Source organism: Cricetulus griseus, chromosome 10, assembly GCF_003668045.3.
Source record: "Cricetulus griseus strain 17A/GY chromosome 10, alternate assembly CriGri-PICRH-1.0, whole genome shotgun sequence".
NCBI lineage: Eukaryota > Metazoa > Chordata > Mammalia > Rodentia > Cricetidae > Cricetulus > Cricetulus griseus.
In genome coordinates this window covers 29,715,422-29,736,861 of record NC_048603.1, presented here as the reverse complement: position 1 = coordinate 29,736,861, position 21,440 = coordinate 29,715,422, and the positions used below count along the sequence as shown (strand labels likewise).

At 45.8% G+C, this 21,440-nt stretch overlaps 1 protein-coding gene across 5 annotated transcripts in view; it reads left to right on the top strand.

Annotated features, from left to right (window-relative positions):
• Window positions 1-21,440, top strand: part of LOC103158824 (TBC1 domain family member 31) — a 55,696-nt gene that overhangs the window by 16,059 nt on the left and 18,197 nt on the right. For 4 of the 5 annotated variants that reach the window (XM_027431661.2, XM_027431660.2, XM_027431659.2 and 1 more), the window contains 7 exons: window positions 5,294-5,445; window positions 8,716-8,875; window positions 10,458-10,658; window positions 14,179-14,355; window positions 16,220-16,299; window positions 16,380-16,526; window positions 19,754-19,887. In XM_027431661.2, coding sequence (XP_027287462.1) covers window positions 5,294-5,445; window positions 8,716-8,875; window positions 10,458-10,658; window positions 14,179-14,355; window positions 16,220-16,299; window positions 16,380-16,526; window positions 19,754-19,887 — 1,051 coding nt within the window. Of the gene's footprint in view, window positions 1-5,293; window positions 5,446-8,715; window positions 8,876-10,457; window positions 10,659-14,178; window positions 14,356-16,219; window positions 16,300-16,379; window positions 16,527-19,753; window positions 19,888-21,440 lie in introns of those variants that run through there. The other variant, XM_027431663.1, reaches the window with a different exon arrangement.

The window sequence follows — 21,440 nt, the reverse complement described above, 5'->3', positions numbered from 1 at the left end:
GGGCAGGAGGTGGTGGTGGCGCACACCTTTAATCCCAGCACTCAGGAGGCAGAGGCAGGCGGATCTCTTGAGTTCACTGCCAGCCTGGTCTACAAATTGAGTCCCAGGACAGCCTCCAAAGCAACAGAGAAACTCTGTCTTGAAAAACCAAAAACAAAAAAAGAATAAATGAATGAATAAATAAATAAATACACAAAAATATTCTTTGCTCCTGGGCTGTGCAAAATTTGGAGATGGCCAAATAGTTTCTGCTCCTGGTGTACAGTGTTGGAAATGTAAGCTAAATGTAACCCAGTCTTCAAAATAAAACTTTAATTCTGATCAAATTTTAAGTGACAGAATATTTTTATTCCAAGTTTTGATTTTGTACTTTAAGTGGAACTTTTATTTACATTGACAATACTGTCACTGGGAAGTTAATGTCATGATGGCACTTTTAATCTAAAACAATGTCCCATTCAGTTTTTCTGTGATACCAGTTTTTTTAAAGTTCAGTCGCCTTGGGAGAGGCCTCAGCCTGCACTGGTCCTACCCTCCATCACTGTTTAACTTGTATTCTGTCCTCTGTAGTTCTTAAATCAAGAAGCAAGTCGAAAAGCTTGAGTAGGTAGATGCCTGGTAATCTCCACAAGGTGTTTAGCCAGTGTGGGATCAGCATAGTAGCTGTGCCTATCTTAGGGATGACGTCAGTGTCGAAGGCACTCTACACAGTGCTTAGTAAAATTGGTGCGTGTGTGTGTGTGTGTGTGTGTGTGTGTGTGTGTGTGTGTGTGTGTGTGTGTGTATATCTACGTGGGGTGGGGGGAGACAAGTTGACGTAGCCCAAGCTGGCCTTGAATGCACCATGTAGCTAACGATGGCCTTGAACTAGATGTCCTGCCTTAGCTCCAGTGTGCTGGGACGACAGGCATGCCGCCATGCCCGGTTAATGCAGTGCTGGAGCTTGAGCCCAGGGCTTCATGCACGGTGGGGAAGCACTCGAGCAACTGAGCTGCACCCTGAGTGTCTCTAGATGTGCTCTTTAAAGAAAGTCTGCATAGTAACTTTGTTTTTCTTTTGAGCTGTAGGTGCACATTCATCACTTATAACTCAAAAACTCACAGGTGTTTAACTCAGTTTATGTCGAAATATGATCTGACCTCTGCTGTCTGGCAGCCTAACCTGACTGAAGTGGCACCGCCTGGCGCAGCTGGAACGTTGTTGTAGCGTGTCGTGTCACAGCCCCTTCTCAAGTTGGTAGTGATGCTAAGTCTGAAACGTCTGCGCTCCTAAGATGTCCAGATAGGTGGCTGTGGAGCTTTCATTCCCTTGTTCTCTGTTGTTCTTGGGCGTTGTGGGTTCTTTTCTGGGGGTGGGGTGGGAAGTGAAGCTGGGGTCCTGTGTGGGGCCAGCGCTCTGCCCCCAGCCAGCCTCTTGCGGTGCTGCAGGGTGGCCACTGCAGCCTCCTTCCCACTGCGTTTTGATGAAGGAGAGCAGCAATTGACAGTCAGCCAGGCCCGGGGTGCACACTGCAGTCTCAGCACTTGAAATGTGATGCAGCGTTTTAAAAATGAGTTTGCATCTATGTGTTTATTGTGTGTGCATGCACACGCATGAACATGCCATGATGCCCATGTGGAGTCAGGACAATCTGCAGGAGTCAGTTTTTTCTCACACCACGTGGGGCCTGGGACTTGAACCCGGGTCATCATGCTTGGTGCCTTCACCCAGAACCAGTCCCCTGGAAAATTTTGAATTCAAAGCCAGCCCAGCAACTCGGCAAGAATCTCATGTTAAACAAAAAACAAAAACATGTGTAACAGGTGCCAGTTGCTGGAGGCCTCGCCTGCAGCTCCCTGACCTCGAGCTCGCTGTGTCTTGCCCTAGACTCTGCTGCTGTGTTATACAAGCATGCTTCACCAGGACTGGCTTATTAGCTATTTTTCTCGTAAATAATCCTAAAAGACATACTGCTTTCCAAAAGGAAGCCGTGAAAGTCAGAATCGCCCAGTGCTGCATGACTTAGAGAGTGGATTTCGTGTGAATCCAAACCTGACTTACTGCAGAGCAGTCCATGCTACTACGCTGTGATTTAATTGGAGCCTGTCACAGGAAAACATAACGGGACACGAGTTTAGATGAAAGTGCCACTCTGAAATTAACGTCATAGTGAAGACCCACTGTGAGTTTCTTTGCGAGTCTTGTGTGTCATCCATGTGAATAAAGGTTCCATTGAAAGCTATACCTCTTCAAATTAGTAACTCCTGCTTCTTGTGTTGCTGTTATGTTCAGTTCTTCCGTTAGGATTTGGAACCATATTCTTGTAGTCATGATTACTTTTGCTCAGTATATCTATGGGAAAATGTTTCCTAAGGAAGGTTCTCGTATGTCAGTCTCTATACAGTGACCACTCCTTAAAATATCCTGTAAAATATTAAGCCTGGCTTCCGCTTTGTTACTGTGACTGTCCTGGATTGTTGCTGTTGTTCTGGTTTGGGTTTTGAAATGAGGTCTCACTATTTAGCCTAGGCTGTTCTTCACTTACTATCCTGGCACAGCCTCTGCGTGCTGGGATTGCAGGAATATGCTACCATCTCTGGCTTTGGTTCTCTCTTTAGTTTTTCAGTGCCAGGGATCAAACACAGAGTGTTGCACATGGTAGGCAAGACCCCTACCACAGAGAAGGCCAGAATTTCTTAATTTCTGGTAACCATTCATGCACCTCCCCAAACTGACCAGAAAAGGCTGGATTGGGTGTGCGTGTCTCCCCAAAGGTGTGCTTGACGTGTGTCCCAGATGTGGTCATGCCGTACCCAGCAGAACCTCGACGGTGGTCTACCCTTAGAGTGGTGATCTCAACCTGTGGGGCACAAGCAACCCCTTTGGGAGCTGGATACCCTTTCACGGGGGTCACAGATCAGACAGCCTGCGTGTCTGATAATTACAGTTCATAAGAGTAACCAAATTACAGCAATGAAAATAATTTTGTGTTGGGGGCAACACAACACCAGGAACTCTATTAAAGGGCCTCAGAATTAGGAAGGTTGAGAACCACTGCCTTAGCGGATTAAATAGTCTTAGGATCCCCGAGAGAAAGAAAGGAGAGGTGAGACCAGTAAAGAGAAAGCAAGGGCGCCTTGCCGCCCGCTGGAGCCCTCTGGCTTCCTGCATGTCTGTCTACACGACAGCTCCCTCTGTGGACACTGCCTCTGTCATGCTGCATGGTGATGGAGCCAGAGGCCTGCCAGAGCCTAGCAGGAGCGGCCACTGTGCTCTCCAGAACTGTGAACTAAATGCATTTATTTCTTTATAAATTACCCAGCCAACAGTATTTCGTCATGGTAACAGAAAATGACAGACACTGAAAGAATTGTCATAGTCCACAAGAAAACAAGTCAAAGTCATTTGAGCTCAATTGTCGTCGTCGTCGTCCACCCCCTCCCCCTGTGCATTTTTGTTAATTTTTTGAAGTTTTTTTCTAAGTACTTAATGTTGTCAGGAGATGACATTATCTAAATAATAATGACATGTTTCATTAGGAACAATTTTATAATCATTAAAATCTAGCAATTAAAATCACAAATCTGGTGATGAATAATCATGCAGGCAGTAAGCTTATCACAGCTATTCACCTAAAATAGCAGTTGGTGCTCATTAACTCTTAGGCCTTTGCTGCTCCCAGTAGGAATAAACTTTATTACTTTTCTCCAAAGAAATGACTGCTAATTAAAGTAAGAATTTTCCGGAGTCACTTTTTGACACCAGTTTTGAAAGTGTCTGATGCAGTCATTATGGGTCGTGATATATTCGTTGCAGATTCTTTGTATAAGACCGTGTTATGAATCTTCTCACAAGTGAGTCAGTTTCAGAAGGCCAGGGATGGCCTGTGGCCGTGTGAGCTGCGCACAGGTGAGGCTGGGCCCTTCTGATCCGGCTCTGTTGGCATCTCACGTACTTAAGCGAGGCTTTAATGTGTCTTGTTGACAGTGACCTTGACTGTTGCATTTCACGGGGCTTTTACTCCATGTACACATTTACGTGTGGCATGTTATGTGTGCATATATACGTTTTACCCAGATAGACTCACCAGAGTTATATTGGGGCTGTCTGTGATGGACTTCAGCGTTTCGGCTTTTGTTTTGGGGTGCCAGGGATGGAATTCAGGGGCCTCTGGCATGCTAGACAGTCATGTTGACCCACAAGCACAGCCCTAGCCCTAGCAAAACTTTGTATTCAAAGAGACACTGGCTTAAGCTCGTGTAACAGAAAAGTGGGAAACAGAATGAAAGATGCCGTTTTCAGCTCTGCTGCCAATGGATTCCACCCTCCGCTCCCCGTTAAATAAGTTACATCAGATGATAAAATGTGGTTGCATCTGTTTCATTTACTGGTATGCAGAATATTTGCATCTATCTTCACCCTTTCGATTATTCCCAGGCGACTTCGTTAGTTGACTAGTTCAGGAGCGATGATGCTCCGAAGGCTTTCGAGGCGTGTTGCAGGGTCTTGTCTGGGGCAGACTGTGACAGAGCCTCTCCCTTGGCTTCCACCTTCGTGTGGTGCTCTCTAGCGTGGCTAATGTTTTTAATAGTGTTCGTATGAATATAGACTCATAATCCCTGAGCAATGTGGGTGTTTTGAGAGATGCCTTGTTGAACAGTTCTGTTGTGGGAATGTGGGGACGGACATATACAGTGACTCTGGGGGGCCTCTGGACAGAGTCATGAAATTTGGGGGCAGGAGGTGTCTGAAGCATCATGCTTAAAAAAAAAAAAAAAAGTGGGAGGATTGTAAACTGCAGTGTGATTAAAGGTAGAGTAGACATATAGCTGGCATTGCAGGTTTGTTTACCCCAGCATCACCACAGACTCTGAGTAGTGAGGTGTTTCCAACACGCTACTAGGTAATGTAAGTTTTCATCTCCATTACAGCTATGACTCCATATATGACTACATAGTCCACCAATACATGTGTAATTCACATACATATATAAATACGTTCGTTAGTTGTAAAACATTTGATTCAGAGGTATCTAATTCATCAGACTTTTTAAATATAAGCTGACAAATTTTAAACTGTTACTTAGAATTTTGTGTATTTCATCATTGTAGTCAACTTTTTAGTTGAAATGGCTTGCCATTTTTGTTAATTGTAATGGCTTATGGAATACTGGTATTGTGCTATCATTAAAATGTATTCATTCTCTCTAGTGTAAGGAGAGATCAGCTTAAAATGGAGAAAATGACTGTGTATAGTTTTAAGTTTAAGAGGACTGTGTGGACCCAGGGTGAAAGGTGACCTTTTCTGTCTCTAGGTTTTCTTTCTCCCGTTCAGTAACACCATCCTCAGCTGCTTTAAAGATAACTCCATCTTCGCCTGGGAGTGTGACACTCTGTTTTGCAAGTACCAATTGCCAGCCCCACCTGAAGGCTCTAGCATCGTATACAAAGTGTTTGCTGTGACCAGGTAATGGGCATTTCTAAGAAATTTAGTTTCTATTTAAAAATTCTAACTTTCCATTCAGAATCTGGAAAAAAAAAAAAAAAAAAACGATTTAGTTTGTGATCTGCAGACTTTGGCTTTACTTTAGTGCGCAAACTTTGGTTTTTCAAGACAGGGTTTCTCTGTGTAGCCTGGTTGTCCTAGAATTAGCTCTGTAGACCACACTCCTTGCCTCTGCCTCCCAGGTGCTGGGATTAAAGGCGTGCACCACCAGTGCCCAGCTCTTGTGCAAACTTTTAAGTATATGGAGAAATGGAGAAATCTACGAATTCCCGAGGACCGTACAGTTGTTCAGTAGTCAGCCAAGCCTGGTCCTGTTTCTGTCTTTGCCTATTTCTCTGTCGTATTGCTTAGAAGCAAAGCTTACATGCGTCATTTCATTGGTAAATATTTCAGTGTGTGTTTCTACCTTTGGAGAACATAGCCATATTATTATGATCAAATTTTTACAAATTAGCAAGGGCTTCTTACTATTGTCCCATAGCCATTGCTCAGCTGTCTGTGATTTCTCTAATAGCTGGTGTTGATGACAGCTGTGCTCCAGTCAGGGGCACAGCAAGCTGTACACATCTCATTTCAAGGATTTTGCTTGTAGAGGGACTGGATAAATTGTTCAATCGAGAAGCATTTGCAAGGACTGGAAGACTTGATTTCAATCCTTAAACTCGTGGTTTGGGGGGTTGTTTGTTTGGTTTGGTTTTAAAAGCTAGGTGTGGTGGCATATTCTTGTAAACACGCCACTGGAGAGCTGTTGACAAGCAGGTCTGTGGGGTTTGCTGGCCAACCAGCCTAGCTGTTGTGCTTAGTTCAGGCCATGGAGAGAGACAGACGGAGAGAGAGACTCTTTCAGCCTCCACATGCACCTGTGTACACACACACACACACACACACACACACACACACACACACACACACACACACGTGCACGCACACACGTTCACACACACACACGTGCACACACATGCGCGCGCGCACACACGCAGACACACGTACACACACGCAGTGTGTCGGGGGGCGGTGTGAGTGTCCTGTCGTCCGCTCTTGCTCTGTGTCTGTGTGGTGCTGCTCAGTGTGGCCCTTGTCATCTGCATCCCCTGCACTGCTCACCCCTGTATTTCCTGAAAACAAGGCTTGACCCAGGTAAAGAGGAAGACACGCTGTTTGTGCACCTTTATCAGGAGCAGCTTAGGCCCCGCTCTCTCCATCTCCCGGGACTTGGGTGGAATCTGCCATCGCCACCTCCCTCAGCGTGGTGTGGGGTCCCAGAACAGTTCTGTTGTCCGTTCTTGGTTTGTTAGCTTCCTCGGCTCTGTCATTGTGGCTTGCAGTAGCTTTAGTTCTGAAACCTCCCCTCACTAACTAGTTCTCTATTGTTCCTCACTTCTGATTCTGTCAAGCATCACTTGGAATTAGAAACTGCAAAAGCAAACGTTCTCTTGCTGGTACTTTCCACACTTTGACACAGCTTGTGGAAAATAGGGGAAGGGCAGATGGATGCTTGATTCCTGTTTCTCCTTTGTTGTTTTGCTTGTTTGTGTTTGTGTTTGTGTTTGAGACAGGATCTTACTGTGTGGCACAGGCATACCTCAAACTCATGGCTGTTCTCCTGCCTCAGCCTCCCTAGTGCTTCTCCTTTCATTCTAAAACCAGTTTTCAAAGAAATACATTAGTTTATTGGCATCTTCCAAAGAGGGCCATTAAACTCTTATTTTCAGCCATTAATCTTCTCAAGCTCATGGATTTACTGCCCTTGGGAAGTTTCAAGCTGTGGTAGTTAAGAGTTTTAGTGATGCCCAGTTCTCTCACTTCTGAAAAAATTTGTCTTAAATCCTTTTGATATTGCCCTGGTCACCTGTGATAACTGCCAGAGCTGCTGGTGTGTCTCTGGTGTGTCTCTGGTGTGTCTAAGTGTTCCAGATTGTTCCAAGCCCACAACCAGCTATTTCTCTAAAGAGTGAGTTTGACGTGGTGGGAAATGGTGATTTAAAACCCTGCATGCCAGGGTCTCATGGATGGGCTGGTCATTCTTTATAAACCTTTCTAGGCCCAGTGGATGACTAGGAGATGGGTTGGGTTTTTGTTTGTTGGTTTTTGTTTTGTTTTGGGGTTTGTTGTTGTTGTTGTTTGGTTTTTTTAAGACAGGGTTTCTCAGTTTAGCTTTGAAGGGCTGTCCTGGAACTCACTCTGTAGACCATGCTAACCTGGAACTCACAGAGATCCTCCTGCCTCTGCCTCTGCCTCTCTGCCTCTCTGCCTCTCTGCCTCTCTGCCTCTCTGCCTCTCTGCCTCTCTGCCTCTCTGCCTCTCTGCCTCTGCCTCTGCCTCTCTGCCTCTCTGCCTCTGCCTCCCACACAGTGAGATTAACATGTGCTATCACTTCCTGGCTAATAAAGAAGTCTTTAAAAACTATGTTTAAAATATAAACGTGCCTCAGCCACTGGTGACTCATTCAACAAATCAACAACAAACTTAAGCTGATGGTTTAAGGCAATGGCTACAGATTCCAGCTCTTCAGAGAGCCTGAGCCACCCTGTGTGGCCCACGGGCCATGTGTAGCCTTCTGTTCCTCAGTGGGATAGCCCTGTTCCCAGAGACGCCCGTGGGCAGCATGACTATATTTTGCCTCCCGGGAAGCTCTGCAGGGGAGCACTGCCACACAGCCAGCTCAGTGCTCTGCAGGGGAGCACTGCCACACAGCCTGCTCAGTGCTCTGCAGGGGAGTACTCCCACACAGCTAGCTCAGCGCTCTGCAGGGGAGCACTGCCACACAGCCACTCAGCCACTCAATGCTCTGCAGGGGAGCACTGCCACACAGCCACGCAGTGCTCTGCAGGGGAGCACTGCCACACAGCCACTCAGCGCTCTGCAGGGGAGCACTGCCACACAGCCAGCTCAGCGCTCTGCAGGGGAGCACTGCCACACAGCCAGCTCAGCGCTCTGCAGGGGAGCACTCCCACACAGCCAGCTCAGCGCTCTGCAGGGGAGCACTCCCACACAGCCAGCTCAGCGCTCTGCAGGGGAGCACTGCCACACAGCCAGCTCAGCGCTCTGCAGGGGAGCACTGCCACACAGCCAGCTCAGCGCTCTGCAGGGGAGCACTCCCACACAGCCAGCTCAGCGCTCTGCAGGGGAGCACTGCCACACAGCCACTCAGCGCTCTGCAGGGGAGCACTCCCACACAGCCAGCTCAGTGCTCTTTGCCCTCACTGTTTCGGTTTTGCCTTTTAAACGTAGAGATGGCCGAACCTTGGCTGCTGGAGGCAAATCCAACCACCTGCACCTGTGGTGCTTGGAGACCACAGAGCTCTTCAGAATCATCGAGATGCCTACTAAGGTCCGGGCCGTTCGCCATCTGGAGTTCCTTCCTGACAGCTTCGATGCTGGTTCCAATCAGGTTAGTGGCAAAGCCAGCTCTCGCTTCCAGACCATGTTACTCTGTTGCTGTTCACACGATTCTCTTCTTTATAATCCTTGTTCTTAAGAGTGTCCACTTTTATATAACACGTGTTAGCTGTGTCCACCCCACACTTCCTCCCTCCACCCCCAACTGCATCCCAGCCTTATCCTCATCATCTCTTCTGTAACTTACAGATGACTGACAGGGTTCTAAAATTGTGAGTATTTGTGTGTGTGTGTGTGTGTGTGTGTGTGTGTGTGTGTGTGTGAAGAGCTCAAAATCTTGTGTTCTTCATTTAATATATAATAATTAAATAATTGTTTTAACTTGACTTTACGTTGACAGTCACAGTCATGAGTTTCAAAGCTAAATTCATATGTGTTTTATGTAGTTATACACACACATGCCGTATGTAAGCACATGGGCATCTTATTTGTTTTACGTAAGTTTTCTAAATCATTAGTTCATTCATATGGTTGGAATTGGTGGTAAGCTCCAGCCTGTCTCCTGTGAGTTATTCACTCCCAGCTGTAGCTACTGTTGTTATCTATAACGTGTCTGCTCTCTGCACACAGCCTTATGCCTTTATCTTAATTTGGGAATTATTCTATGTTAGTGCAAAATGTCTTTATTTCATGGCTTCTATCCCTCTGTTATTGGACACTTAATATATTCTTAGTCCTTTTCATTATAAATGGTGCCTCACTGGATAACTAATTTTTTTGCAAATGTCGTTTTTCATATCCTATTTGTAGGATAAAAATCCCAGCGTTGAAGTAGTTTCAGAAAGGCATCTATAATTAGGACAGGGTGTTTCCAGATTGCCCTCAGGACAGCCTGCATGTGCTACACATGTGGGGGGCTGGGACCTACCAGCCAGCCAGGGGTTGAGCATGCCTTTCCTGTTACCACTGTGCAACACCATGACGCTGGAATGTTAAGGAATCCCATGCGGTATAGCTCACAGCCTTTGGCCCCTAGCCCACAGGTGCAAGAGAGTTTTCCACGGCATGTTTTCAGATTACCTGACTTAAATTGTTCTCCCTTCAAAGACTAGCTGAGCCCCTACTTCTCTGCTATAATCTAGTACACAACCCATTCTCTCAGTCCATTCCGCAAATACCAGTTAGGGCAGCTGCAGGTTGGTAGTGTGGGGAGCCTTCACCAAGAGCACACACGCCTCTTTCCTCACTGACAGCAGTGTGGAGGGAGGGCCAGCAACTGATCCTGTGTCTCAGTAACGGAGGGAGGGCCAGCAACTGATCCTGTGTCTCAGTAACGGAGGCGGCCTGCCTGGGAAGCCAGAGCCTTCCATAGTGTCTCAGGGTGTGACTGTACCAAGGGTCAGAGTCAGACACGTCCACATGAGCCATCATGAGTGGTTTTAGAATGTGTGGTGGCCCACTGGAAGTTGAGCTGCCCTCTTAGAAATTATTTAAAATGAATGTACTAGTTTTAAAATATAGTTACATGACAAATGTATAAACGTATACACGTATACATAGTGTCTCTGTATGTGTGTGAACTTTCAGGCATTGGGCTTTCAAATGTTACAGTCCCATCGTTTCTGTGTCCTCAGGTTCTTGGTGTGCTGAGTCAAGATGGCATTATGCGATTTGTCAACATCCAGACTTGTAAACTTCTCTTTGAAATTGGGACTGTCGAAGAAGGAATTAGCTCATCAGTAATTAGCCCGCATGGCCGGTACATAGCATCTATTATGGAAAATGGAAGTCTGAACATATATTCGGTTCAGGCTTTAACACAAGAAATAAATAAGGTATGTCATCCAGTAATCGAATCTGCTCTCTTCAATGTCGTATTGCCAAGAATGAGGTATTTCTTCTGTGCTGTTCTCTAGCTTCTCTGGGACACATCTGTTTTTCTGGATATACCCTGGCTCTGGAAGAGCTGCGTCTCCAACCCAGATTCTTCACCAGGCTGCTTCTCGGCTTGGTGCCCACTCCATCAGTGTCATCCTGGGTCTCTTTTCCAAAAGAGGTCTTTAATCCCCGTGTCTTTGTTTTGTCGTGCTCTTTCTTTTCTTCTTGTAGGTTACAAGCCTTGGGTACCATGGCCCTTTCTGTTTCTTTTCTAGTCCAGTCACTGCTAAGTCATAGGATTTCTTCTATTTGAGATATATATCTCTATCCACCTATTGTCTATCATCTTATCTTACCTGTCTATCAGTTAACTATCCTGTAGCTATCCATCATCAGTCTGTTACTGTCTGTCTGTCTGTCTATCACCTATCATGTATCTATCCATCATATCTGTTACCGTCTGTGTATCTTTTTATCTGTCTATTATCTTATTATCTATTTGTCTATCATCGGTCTCTTATCATCTATCTGTTATTATCTCTCTTTCTATCATCTGACTTTGCTACCTGTTCTCTATCTTGGTCTTTATTAACTAATTCCAAGTTACAGTAATTTAAACAAAGTTCCTAAAGTCAATTCAGTGGCTACCCCCTCCTATCAATCCATCTTCTACTGATATTTTTCTAAAATAATGTGTTCATCATCTTTTTTTAATGATTTTTTTTTTTTATTTTGTGCACATGGGTGTTTTGCCTGCATGTATGTCTGTGTGATGGTGTCCAATCCCCTGTCACTAGAGTTACAGTCATGAGTTACCATATGTGCTGGGAATTGAACCCAGGTCCTCTGGAAGAACAGCTAGTGCTCTCAACCGCTGAGCTATCTCTCCAGCCCTCGCCATCATTTCTTAGTGTTTTAGCTAATAAATGTTTGATTATGTTAATAAATGTTTAGTGTGTGTGTAGGCACCTGTGTGCCCTGGCATGTGTATGGAGGTCAAAGGTCAACTCTCAGGAGGGTTGTGGGGTCCAGGGATAGAACTCAGGTCATCAGGCCTGTGTACAGGTGGCTGTCCCCTCTGAGCCACTCCCCTGCCCCTGTCGCTTGTTAATACTACTTAGTCCTTCTTGTTTGGTTCATTCCACACTCACTGAGTATACTTGGTCCCAGCTAAAGGTGAATGGGACAAGGCTTTATTGTTTACCTCTCAAGTCTGTGTAAAGTCACCAGTCTTGCATTTTACACCTGGGGTCTTTTTATTGTGATTTTACTGTTCGTACTCCCCCCCCCACACCCCAAGAATAGTGCTGAGGTATAGTCTGGGCTTCTTAAGCACATGAAAGCTGGGTTGTGCATCTTTTGAGGGAAAATATCCAGCCTAAGCTCATTTAGACGTGAGTTCTAGTGCTATTAGCTTGGAAGTCAATAATGTATTTCAAGTAAGGTTTAAACACGTATCAAAACAAGGTTACATATTACAAGTCAGCTGATGAAGTGTGAATGCGGCTCCCTAACTTTTTCCTGGTTTCTACTAATTCAGTACTTGAGATAATTCTATGTAATTATATACTTGAAATGACAAGACTTATCTAATATATGTGTTCATGTATGTGTGTGTTTGTGAGTATGTATTTTCTGCCATATGAGGTTATAATCATTTCTTTTATATAATCTATAGTATATAAAATATGCAATTATAGATGCCATAGCTCTGTGCTTTTTATATATTGGAACATTTAATATCTGTTATTTTTTTAAAGTCACCGGCATATTAAGTGCTCTTGCTGAGGGTCTTTAGCCTTTCCATTTGATTTTCTGCTGCTGAGCAGAGCTGTTCAGAAGGACTCACCTCCTTGTGCTGCTGTGCCCAGCGCCTGGGAGCATAACCAAGGGGAAGCGAGCTCCAAAGTGGAATGGCCTTTTACTTTTAGGGCCCATCGTCTGGTGTGTGTGCAGCTGTGGCAGCTGCGTGGATGTCTAGCCACATTTCCGGTGCAAACCCTGTGTTTCCAGTACACCTCCTGTGTCTTCTGGTCATTAGAGAGTGTCTGACATGGTTCTAACAGAGTCAAGAATTGTTACGTATTCGTTATAGAGAGGAGCCGAGTGCAGTCACAGCTCCAGCTCTAGCCTCAGGGAGGTTGTGCTTGAAGACAGGGATGCGGAAGTCATCTCAGAATACAGGCTTAATGGAAACTTAGAATGGACTGAAATTAAGGAGTGAACAGTTCAGCAATCTTAGAGGATGACCATAATGTGGCCACATTGTTTCCATCCCATCCCAAGGTGAAGAATTAAATCACAGAAGTGGGCACTGGACCTTGTCTTTAGAACTCCACCCGTGTGAACTGGGGTGCTCGTTTCCTTTGTTAGACCCCCGGAAAAACTCAGGTATCCGGGGTCCCTGGCCACGACCACGGTCACCCCAATCACCAGGCAGAGTCGAGAGCTTGATGCAAACTGCATGAGGCTTTATTGTAATTTAACGAGCTAACCCCATGTTAGCTCTGGTCTTTTGTCCACCCACCATGGCGGATGGCTACAAAAGACAGCTCGAACCGGCTGCTGAGAGATCTCATAGGGCAGCGGAAGGGGAGAGTCTAGGGGTACGCACAGGCTCAGGATTGGTATGCCTCCAGGCTTGGAGGGTTTGCCCTGTGTTGATTGGCCAACTGGTTGTTATGGCCCATAGGCCCTCCCAGGGTGGTTGCTATGCTCTGCGTGTCATTGCTGTGCACTTGTCTGTAAAGCACACCCAGAGCCATAAAGCATAGCGCCACCAGCTAACTTCTGATTGGTTTCTTGCCACGAGGCAGGCACCTAACCTCTAGTGACCAAGACAAGGTCATAGCAAGCACGTGTTACTGTCATGGCTGCCGAAATGGGGGGCTGGTCCCTTCACCTTTATATAGGGAAGACCATTTGATTTCACAGGAGTGCCATTTGTGAAGGAAATGTTGTAGTGACTAAGTTGATTGTTAGATTTTCCCACTTGACGGCCCCCTAAAAGTGAGCTCCTAGTTCTGGGTGGTGTTGCCTGGGCTGCCTCTTAAGCAGTTGATGGGGAAGGGACTCAGTCATTGCAGTGCAGGCCACCATCCCTGACCTCAGACAGTGCAGGGACCCCACGCTCTCGAAAGACTTGCTCTGTCTGGGTGCTTTCCTCAGCATCACTCGCCCCTCACCCCCAGGGCATCCGTCTAGCCATGCCGGCTTCATCATGCAAGTGGAAAGTAGATTGCCGCCATATCGTTTTGAGCCACCTTTTGGGAATAAATTCCACTTACTGCTCTTTATCATGCAGATTTACTTATTCTCTAAGGGAACTTGACAGACGCATGCTGTGTACAGAGTAAAGCACGCTATTCATGTAAAGCTGATGAGTTGTATGTTAACAGGCCTACTTTCCAAGAATCCCTAGTGTGGAAGGTCCATATAGGTCCATAAATGCATGGGATCTTTTTTCTCCTCTTTCAGCCGCCTCCTCCCTTGGTTAAAGTGATTGAAGATTTGCCTAGTAATACACTGGCTTCCGGTGCTCTTAAGATGAAAATGGGGTCAGGAAGAGTCCAGCGGCCAGCAAGATCTAAAGATAACAAAGTTCCAACTAGAGTACTCAAGCGAGACCTGACGGGTAATTTAGAAAACAAAGAGGTGAGGATGCATTATAATTAAATTCCAGCTTGCCGTGGCCCTGCTGTAGATTCATCTCGGGACTTCTGGGCTGGTGTGTGGCTGGTGACATTTGAGGTGTGGTAACCTGAATCAAGATATGCCGTAGTAGTTTATCATGCTGGCACACCCCTGTAATCCCAGCACACACGTGAGGTAGAGGCAGGATTGTGAGTTTGCGATCTACCTGGGTTACACAGATGCTGTCTCAACGCAAAACACAACAAACCCTGACAGCTGAGTTCCATCCTTGGAACCCACACAGTAGAAAGAGAAAACCAACTCTGGCAATTGCCCTTTGATCTTCATGTGTGTTGTGTGCGCGCGCGCGCGCGCACGCGCGCGCACACACACACACACACACACACACACACACACATACATTCACATATGCACATACTAAATAAATAAATGTTTTTCAAAGATGCTTTAACTGTAAAACACATGCAGTAAGAAAGTAGGAAAGCCTAGACCATAAAATATCTTATGAATTGATTTTATATTGATTGTATACTAAAATGATATTTTGGTTATGTTGGGTTAAGTAAATTATATAATGAAACTGATTTTTTCCAGTTTCTACTTTTACTGAATTCCATTTGTGACTTGTGTTGGATTTCTGTTGGCTGGTGCTCCTGCAGAAGGTCATAAAAGCAGGAAGCATGCTTTTTTACAAACTCTGGAGTTTGTCGTTGTGCCTCTTGGAGGCAGCCCATAGTAGGATTGCCTTAAGAGAAAGAGTTCAAAAAGTTTTGAATTTTAAAATTAAGAGTATGTGTGCAGGCATGTGCTTGCCTGTGTGATTGTGTGTGTGTCAGTATACATGTGTGTGCTTGGGAAGGTGCATACATGTGAACTTGTTGATGTCGGTTCTCTCCTTCCATTGTGGGTTCGAAGGATCAGACTTGGGTACCAAAACCCCGAGTCATCTCATTGTCCCATGTTCTTTACTGAAATGGTTTTCTATTCCTTTTTAATTTTTTTTCTGCAAAGCATATATATTATTTTGAAATAGAAAGGAAATATAAATATTCATAGCAATGTTTAACATTTTCTCCAAGGGGCCTTTTTATTGACAATAAAATACACATGTGAAGTACACAGTGAATTTTCCCAAACCGAGTGTAGCCATGCTGCCAGCACCCATGTCAAAGAATGGAATGTTACCACCCGCTTCTAGACATGCCCTTTGCCCCAGTGAGCATGCTCTCTCTCTGCTGGAGATTGAACTCTGCATTACACATAGGTACTAAGTATGTGTTCTGCCTCACGTTAGCCTCTTGATCCACCATAGGTTTGTTTAGTCAGTACTGTCGGTTTTCCTGAGCTGTGAGGTAATCACATTCCTTAGGCAGTAGAGAGTGAGTTCTAGTTATTCCATATCCTCAGCTTGGGACACTTGGGAGTTTTCTCATCAACAAGTGTGTAAATCAAAAAACTTCTGCATAGAAGGCAGATTCCACTCAGGAAAAGCAGCTCACGTTGGGCCGTGCTGGTGTCTTCGTGCGCGGTGCTTTGTTAGGAGGGTAAAGGAGTGGATTCCGTGTGCATGGATGGCTGTACTTGAGGGGGGAGGGAGGAAGCACGCGTGCCAGCGCCCAGGGATGTGAGTGCTTCTGTGTGTGGTGTTCAGTTCTGTCCTGTTGTTTGAGACAGGATCTTCCCTGCAGCTCAGGCTGGCTTCAGACTCGGGATCCTCCAGCCCAGGCTCTGGGTGCTAAGAGTGCCAGCCTGTGCCACCCTGCCTGTCTCATGGGCTGTGTTCTAAAGTTTGCAAGTTACTGCGAACTAGAATACCATGTTTTCAGTTGCACGATTGTCACTTGCTGATATGATCTTTTTATAGAACGAATTGTCGGAAGGATTAAATAAAAAACGTTTGCAGATCTTATTAAAAGGCTATGGGGAATATCCAACAAAATACAGGTAACCCTCAAATCCTTCCAGTCTAAGTCAGCTTTACTCAAAGCAAGTTTTTCGTATCTAAAATTAGTCTTTTATTTCAGAATGTTTATTTGGCGCTCTTTACTACAACTGCCTGAAAACCATACTTCGTTTAGTAGTTTGGTGGACAAGGGCACCCATGTGGCTTATATCAACCTTCAGAAGAAATACCCCATCAAAAGTAGAAAACTGCTCAGAGTATTGCAGAGGTACGCTCAGCACACCACAGCCATGCGTGGCGATGGGAGCCAAGAGCTGCAGTGTTCCCACCCCCATCTCAGAAAGTATTGCTTGGTCAATGTTGACTGTCCTTGTCTGGTATGTAGCATTTTAAAAACAAAACAAATACGCATCATGTGTGGATGTTGGTTTGTGTTATGCTCCAGGCAAGTAGTGGAAAGAGCTTGAGGTTTAAGACAGAAGACCCAGCTTTGACTCTTTAATAAATGATAAAGGATACATATATCTTCCCTCCCCCGTCCTTATGAGTTTGGAGGTCACAACCCCAGTGTTGTGAGATTATTGGGGTGTTTGAAGACAGTGTCACTTAGAATGCTTACAACAGTGTCTAGTTCATAGTAGGCAATCGTAAACCTTTTTCAGAGTTAAGTTTCTATGATGAAAAGACGCAAGCTTGTTTAATATAAGTGAGCACTGTAAAGATCAGCCTTGTGCCATCCATAGCTTCAGCGGTGGCCACCTCGTGGACATCCCCAGACATGCGTGCACCTACTGTGTACATGCATGCTTACACGCATGCCTCTGGAGGCTGGAGACGCCTTTCCCCTAACCTGAGCATGTGTGCTGTCATTATCACGCCCTCAAGAAGGCTCACTCTTGAATCCCACACATCCAGCCAGCATCCCACTACTGATTGACTTGGAAGTTTTATGGTAGCCTTGTTCAAATCTGGATTCAAAAAAGTTACACACATAATATTTGATTGACAGCACCCCCTCAAAGTCTTTTATTTTTATTGTTTGGCTTCTTTGAAACTGTATAGCCCTCCTACCTCTGCCTCATGAGAGCTGGGATTCTGGGCATGTGCCACCACCCAGGCCCCTGGAGCCTCTTTTCAGCTGCAGATTCTATTTCCCTGGCAATGTGTTTGTCACAGAACAAGAATTACCTTGCATGCTCTGCCATGGTCTGGAGTTTGCTGGTTTATTCCCTTGCTGTGTTTGCTCTGTTTCTCTTTCTCCACAGTGTTCTTTAAACTGATCGTGCATGCAAAGGTCCTCATAAGAATGAGAACATTAATGTCTCCATTTGGTAGTTTGCTGGGTGACATTGTAGGTGGCTTTGTGAACTCACGTTAGGAGGGTTATAGTCACTGGTGGTTTCTCTCTTGAAATTGGCCTGGTCACTAACGATCATCTAGATCCATTGCATCCCAGATTTTAGCAAAACACTGACCATTTAGGTCTGTCATTGCTTCTCTGTCAATTTGTGGAAAGTTTCTATTTAAACAGTTGTCCAGGGGGTGGGGGAAATGGCTCAGTTGATGAAGCATGTGTCTTGCGGGATCTGAGTTCAATCCCCAGGACCCACATAAGAATCTGGGGGCGTGTTTGAAATCCCAGTGGTGATAAAATGGAGGCAGAGACAGGCAGATCCCTGGAAGCTCGATGGTCAACCAGTGAATCCAGCTCAGTCAGTGAAGTTCCAGGCCAAGAAGATGCCCTGCCTGAAACAAAACGTGAAGGACACCTGAGGACAACTGCTGAGATTGTCCTCTGATCACCTCACATGGACACACGGGCTCCTCACACACGTGTACCTCCCCCACATGGAAACATACACACACACAAAGAAAGACAAGGTTCCTGTTTTCTTAGAGTACCCCAAATAGTAAGTGTATATATTATAAACTTAGATTTGAACACAGGCCTTTCCGTGGACTGGATCAGGAAAGAGCACGGTGTTTCACTGTTCTTTGCTCACTGTGCCTTCATAACCACCCTGTGCAGTAGATAGCTACAAAGCCAGTTGTAGCACAGCCAGGGCTACTCAGAGAAAACCTGTCTCGAAAAACCAAAATAATAAACATGATAATAATAAGATGTAAAAGTAAATTTAAAAATAAGGTAAAATAAAAGTTTGACAAATGTATGTGAGTCAGGATTCTCTAGAGGAACAGAACTGATAAAATGAACACCCACACACACATTCAGAAAGGGGATTTACTAGAATGGCTTATAGTCTAAGGTCCATCGAGTTCAACAATGGCTGTCCACCAAGAGGAAGTCCCAGGAATCCAGTAGCTGTTCAGTCCATGAGGCCGATGTCTTAGCTGGTCTTAGTGTACTCCAGAATCTTGAAGAAAGTAGGCTCGATTACCTGTGAAAGAATGGATTTGCCAGCAAGAGTGAAGGCAAGCAGACAGAGAAAGCAAGCTTCCTTCTTCCTTGTCCTTCAGATGGGCTGCTACCAGAAGGCAGAGTCTAGATTAAGATGGGTCTTCCCACTGCAAATGATTTAGTCAAGAAAAAAATCCATCCCAGGTGTACCCAGCCACTCCAGTTTTAGTTATTTCCAGATGTAGTCAAGTTGACAACCAAGAATAACCATCACAGCATGCTGATAAGACTTTCGAGAGTCTTGAGAAAACAACCAGCCTTCACAGTATTGGCAATGTAAACAGACATCTCGTGGAGCATTGCGTCTCATCGGCTGTTGAAATTGCAGCTGTGCGTGTCTTCTGTGTCTATATACATCTGTATTCCCACATGGAGAGTGATGTACGCTTAAGGTACTCAGTGTGGCATTGTTTATGAAAGCAGAAGACCCTAAGGCCCAATGACAGGAATCCTATTTAAATAAATGAGATGCCTTAGCACAAAGCTCCCATAGGCCCCAAGAAAATGTCATGAGGGTATTATATAGTATTGACTGAAAACTTGAAGGCAGAGTGGTGTCTATGTAATACCATAAACTCAACCCATTTGTAGGGGGTTCAGTTCTTTTGGTGGTTGTGAGGGCAGATTGTGTGTGTGTGTGTGTGTGCGTGCGTGCGTGCGAGTGTGTGTGTGTGCGTGTGTGTGTGTGTGTGCGTGTGTGTGTGTGTGTGTGCGCGTGCGTGTGTGTGTGCGTGTGTGTGTGTGTGTGTGTGCGTGCGTGCATGCGTGTGTGTGTGTGTGTCTGTCTGTGTGTGTGTGTGTGTGTGTGTGTGTGTTTATTTTGAGGTGGGATGTCACTGTGTATCCCTGGACCTCACAATGTAGACCAGACAGGCTTTGAATTCCTGGAGATCCGCCTGCCCCTGCCTCTCCATTGCTGGGGTCAAAGATGGACGCCAACGCCACCCAGTGATTCTAAAGAGGGGAACTGTGTGATGGAGATAAGGGAGAAATCTCCACCAAATCCGAATCAGTTATTTGGACATTTTAATAATGCTGTCCCTTGCTCGTCTTTACTTCCTTTTTCTTATTCCCAGAACCCTCTCTGCGTTAGCTCACTGGTCTGCGATCTTCAGTGACACACCGTATCTTCCACTCTTGACTTTCCCATTTGTGAAGTTATTCCAGAACAATCCGCTCATCTGTTTTGAAGTTGTTGCTACTCTCATAAGTAAGTGCTTCATCACTACAGAACCACACGGAGAACGGAGTCTCACAGGTCATCCTGGTGGCTTGGCACTTTGCCTCACTTAGGGAATCTAGATCTCTTTTTTGGGGGTTCAAGAGCTATGAAACAGTTAAGTTTAGAGCAAAAGGTAGACCACAAGTTCAAGGCCTGCCATAGAACCTGTTGTTTGTACGTGGAGAGTTGGAATTTGTAGACAGTATTGTTGTGGGCTGCATTTGGTTAGAAGGAAGCAGGTCTCGCACTGAGGGGGGATCGGTTGCTTTTCATAGAACTCCTGTAGGGTGGAGCCCTTTTGCACACAGTGCCTGCTGGGTAGTGCCCAGGTGCTGGCTGCTGCCCTCATCCCCACCACCCGAGGCTCATAAAATCGAGCAACGTATGAGGCGTTGGTCTTGGTGTTTCACTGTTTGCTCATTTTCCTGTGTGATAGATCAGCTTATCTATCACCTTTCTACAGATGAGACCGATGCATAGAGAAGCCAAGTTCTGAGGCTAGGTTAGGGCAGTCTGCTCCCAGTCACTCACTGTGTGTGCCGTTCCAACAGCAGCAATTTAAAGAAGTTGAAATCTTGGCCAAAGTTTTACTTCTGGCTTAATTATTAGCTCAAGTTAAAATGTACTGTAGTAAGTGAAGGAATGGGTTCTAGAATTGGAGAGTCCTCATAAACTTTATAAAACTCTGCTGATGAAACTTTTGCTGCTGATTTGAGACCCGAGGTCGTAGCATCAGGGATACAGCTTTGCTAGTTGCTGTGACAAATACCTGACAGATGGAGCTTAAGGAAAGTGGCTCATGGTCCATGATAGGAGGAGAGTCGTGGCCATGGAGCGCCAGGCAACCATCACACTGCACCCGCAGAGTCACGAGGATCACACTGCACCCGCTGAATCACGAGGGTCACACTGCACCCGCAGAGTCACGAGGATCACACTGCACCTGCAGAATCACGAGGATCACACTGCACCTGCAGAGTCACGAGGATCACACTGCACCTGCAGAATCACGAGGGTCACACTGCACCCCAGTCACGAGGATCACACTGCACCCGCAGAGTCACGAGGGTCACACTGCACCCGCAGAGTCACGAGGATCACACTGCACCCGCAGAGTCACGAGGATCACACTGCACCCGCAGAGTCACGAGGGTCACACTGCACCCGCAGAGTCACGAGGGTCACACTGCACCCGCAGAGTCACGAGTCACACTGCACCCGCAGAGTCACGAGGGTCACACTGCACCCGCAGGCAGGCAGCAGGAATCACCCATGAGTGCCAATGGAACCAGTGCTTTCCTTTCTATTCCTCCTGGGGCCCCGCCTATGGAACAGAGCTTCCATATTGGCAGTACCTTATCGAAGCCTCTCTGGAAATGTCCCCACAGACGTGCCCAGAAGTTTGTCTCATACACGACTTTAAGTCCTATCAAGTTGACAATAAGGGTAAACCTTTGGGGGTCAGCAGGAACCAGAGGGTCTAACATGTTGGATTAGGAATGGTTTGGAAGCCAGGCGTTGGTGACGCACACCTTTAATCC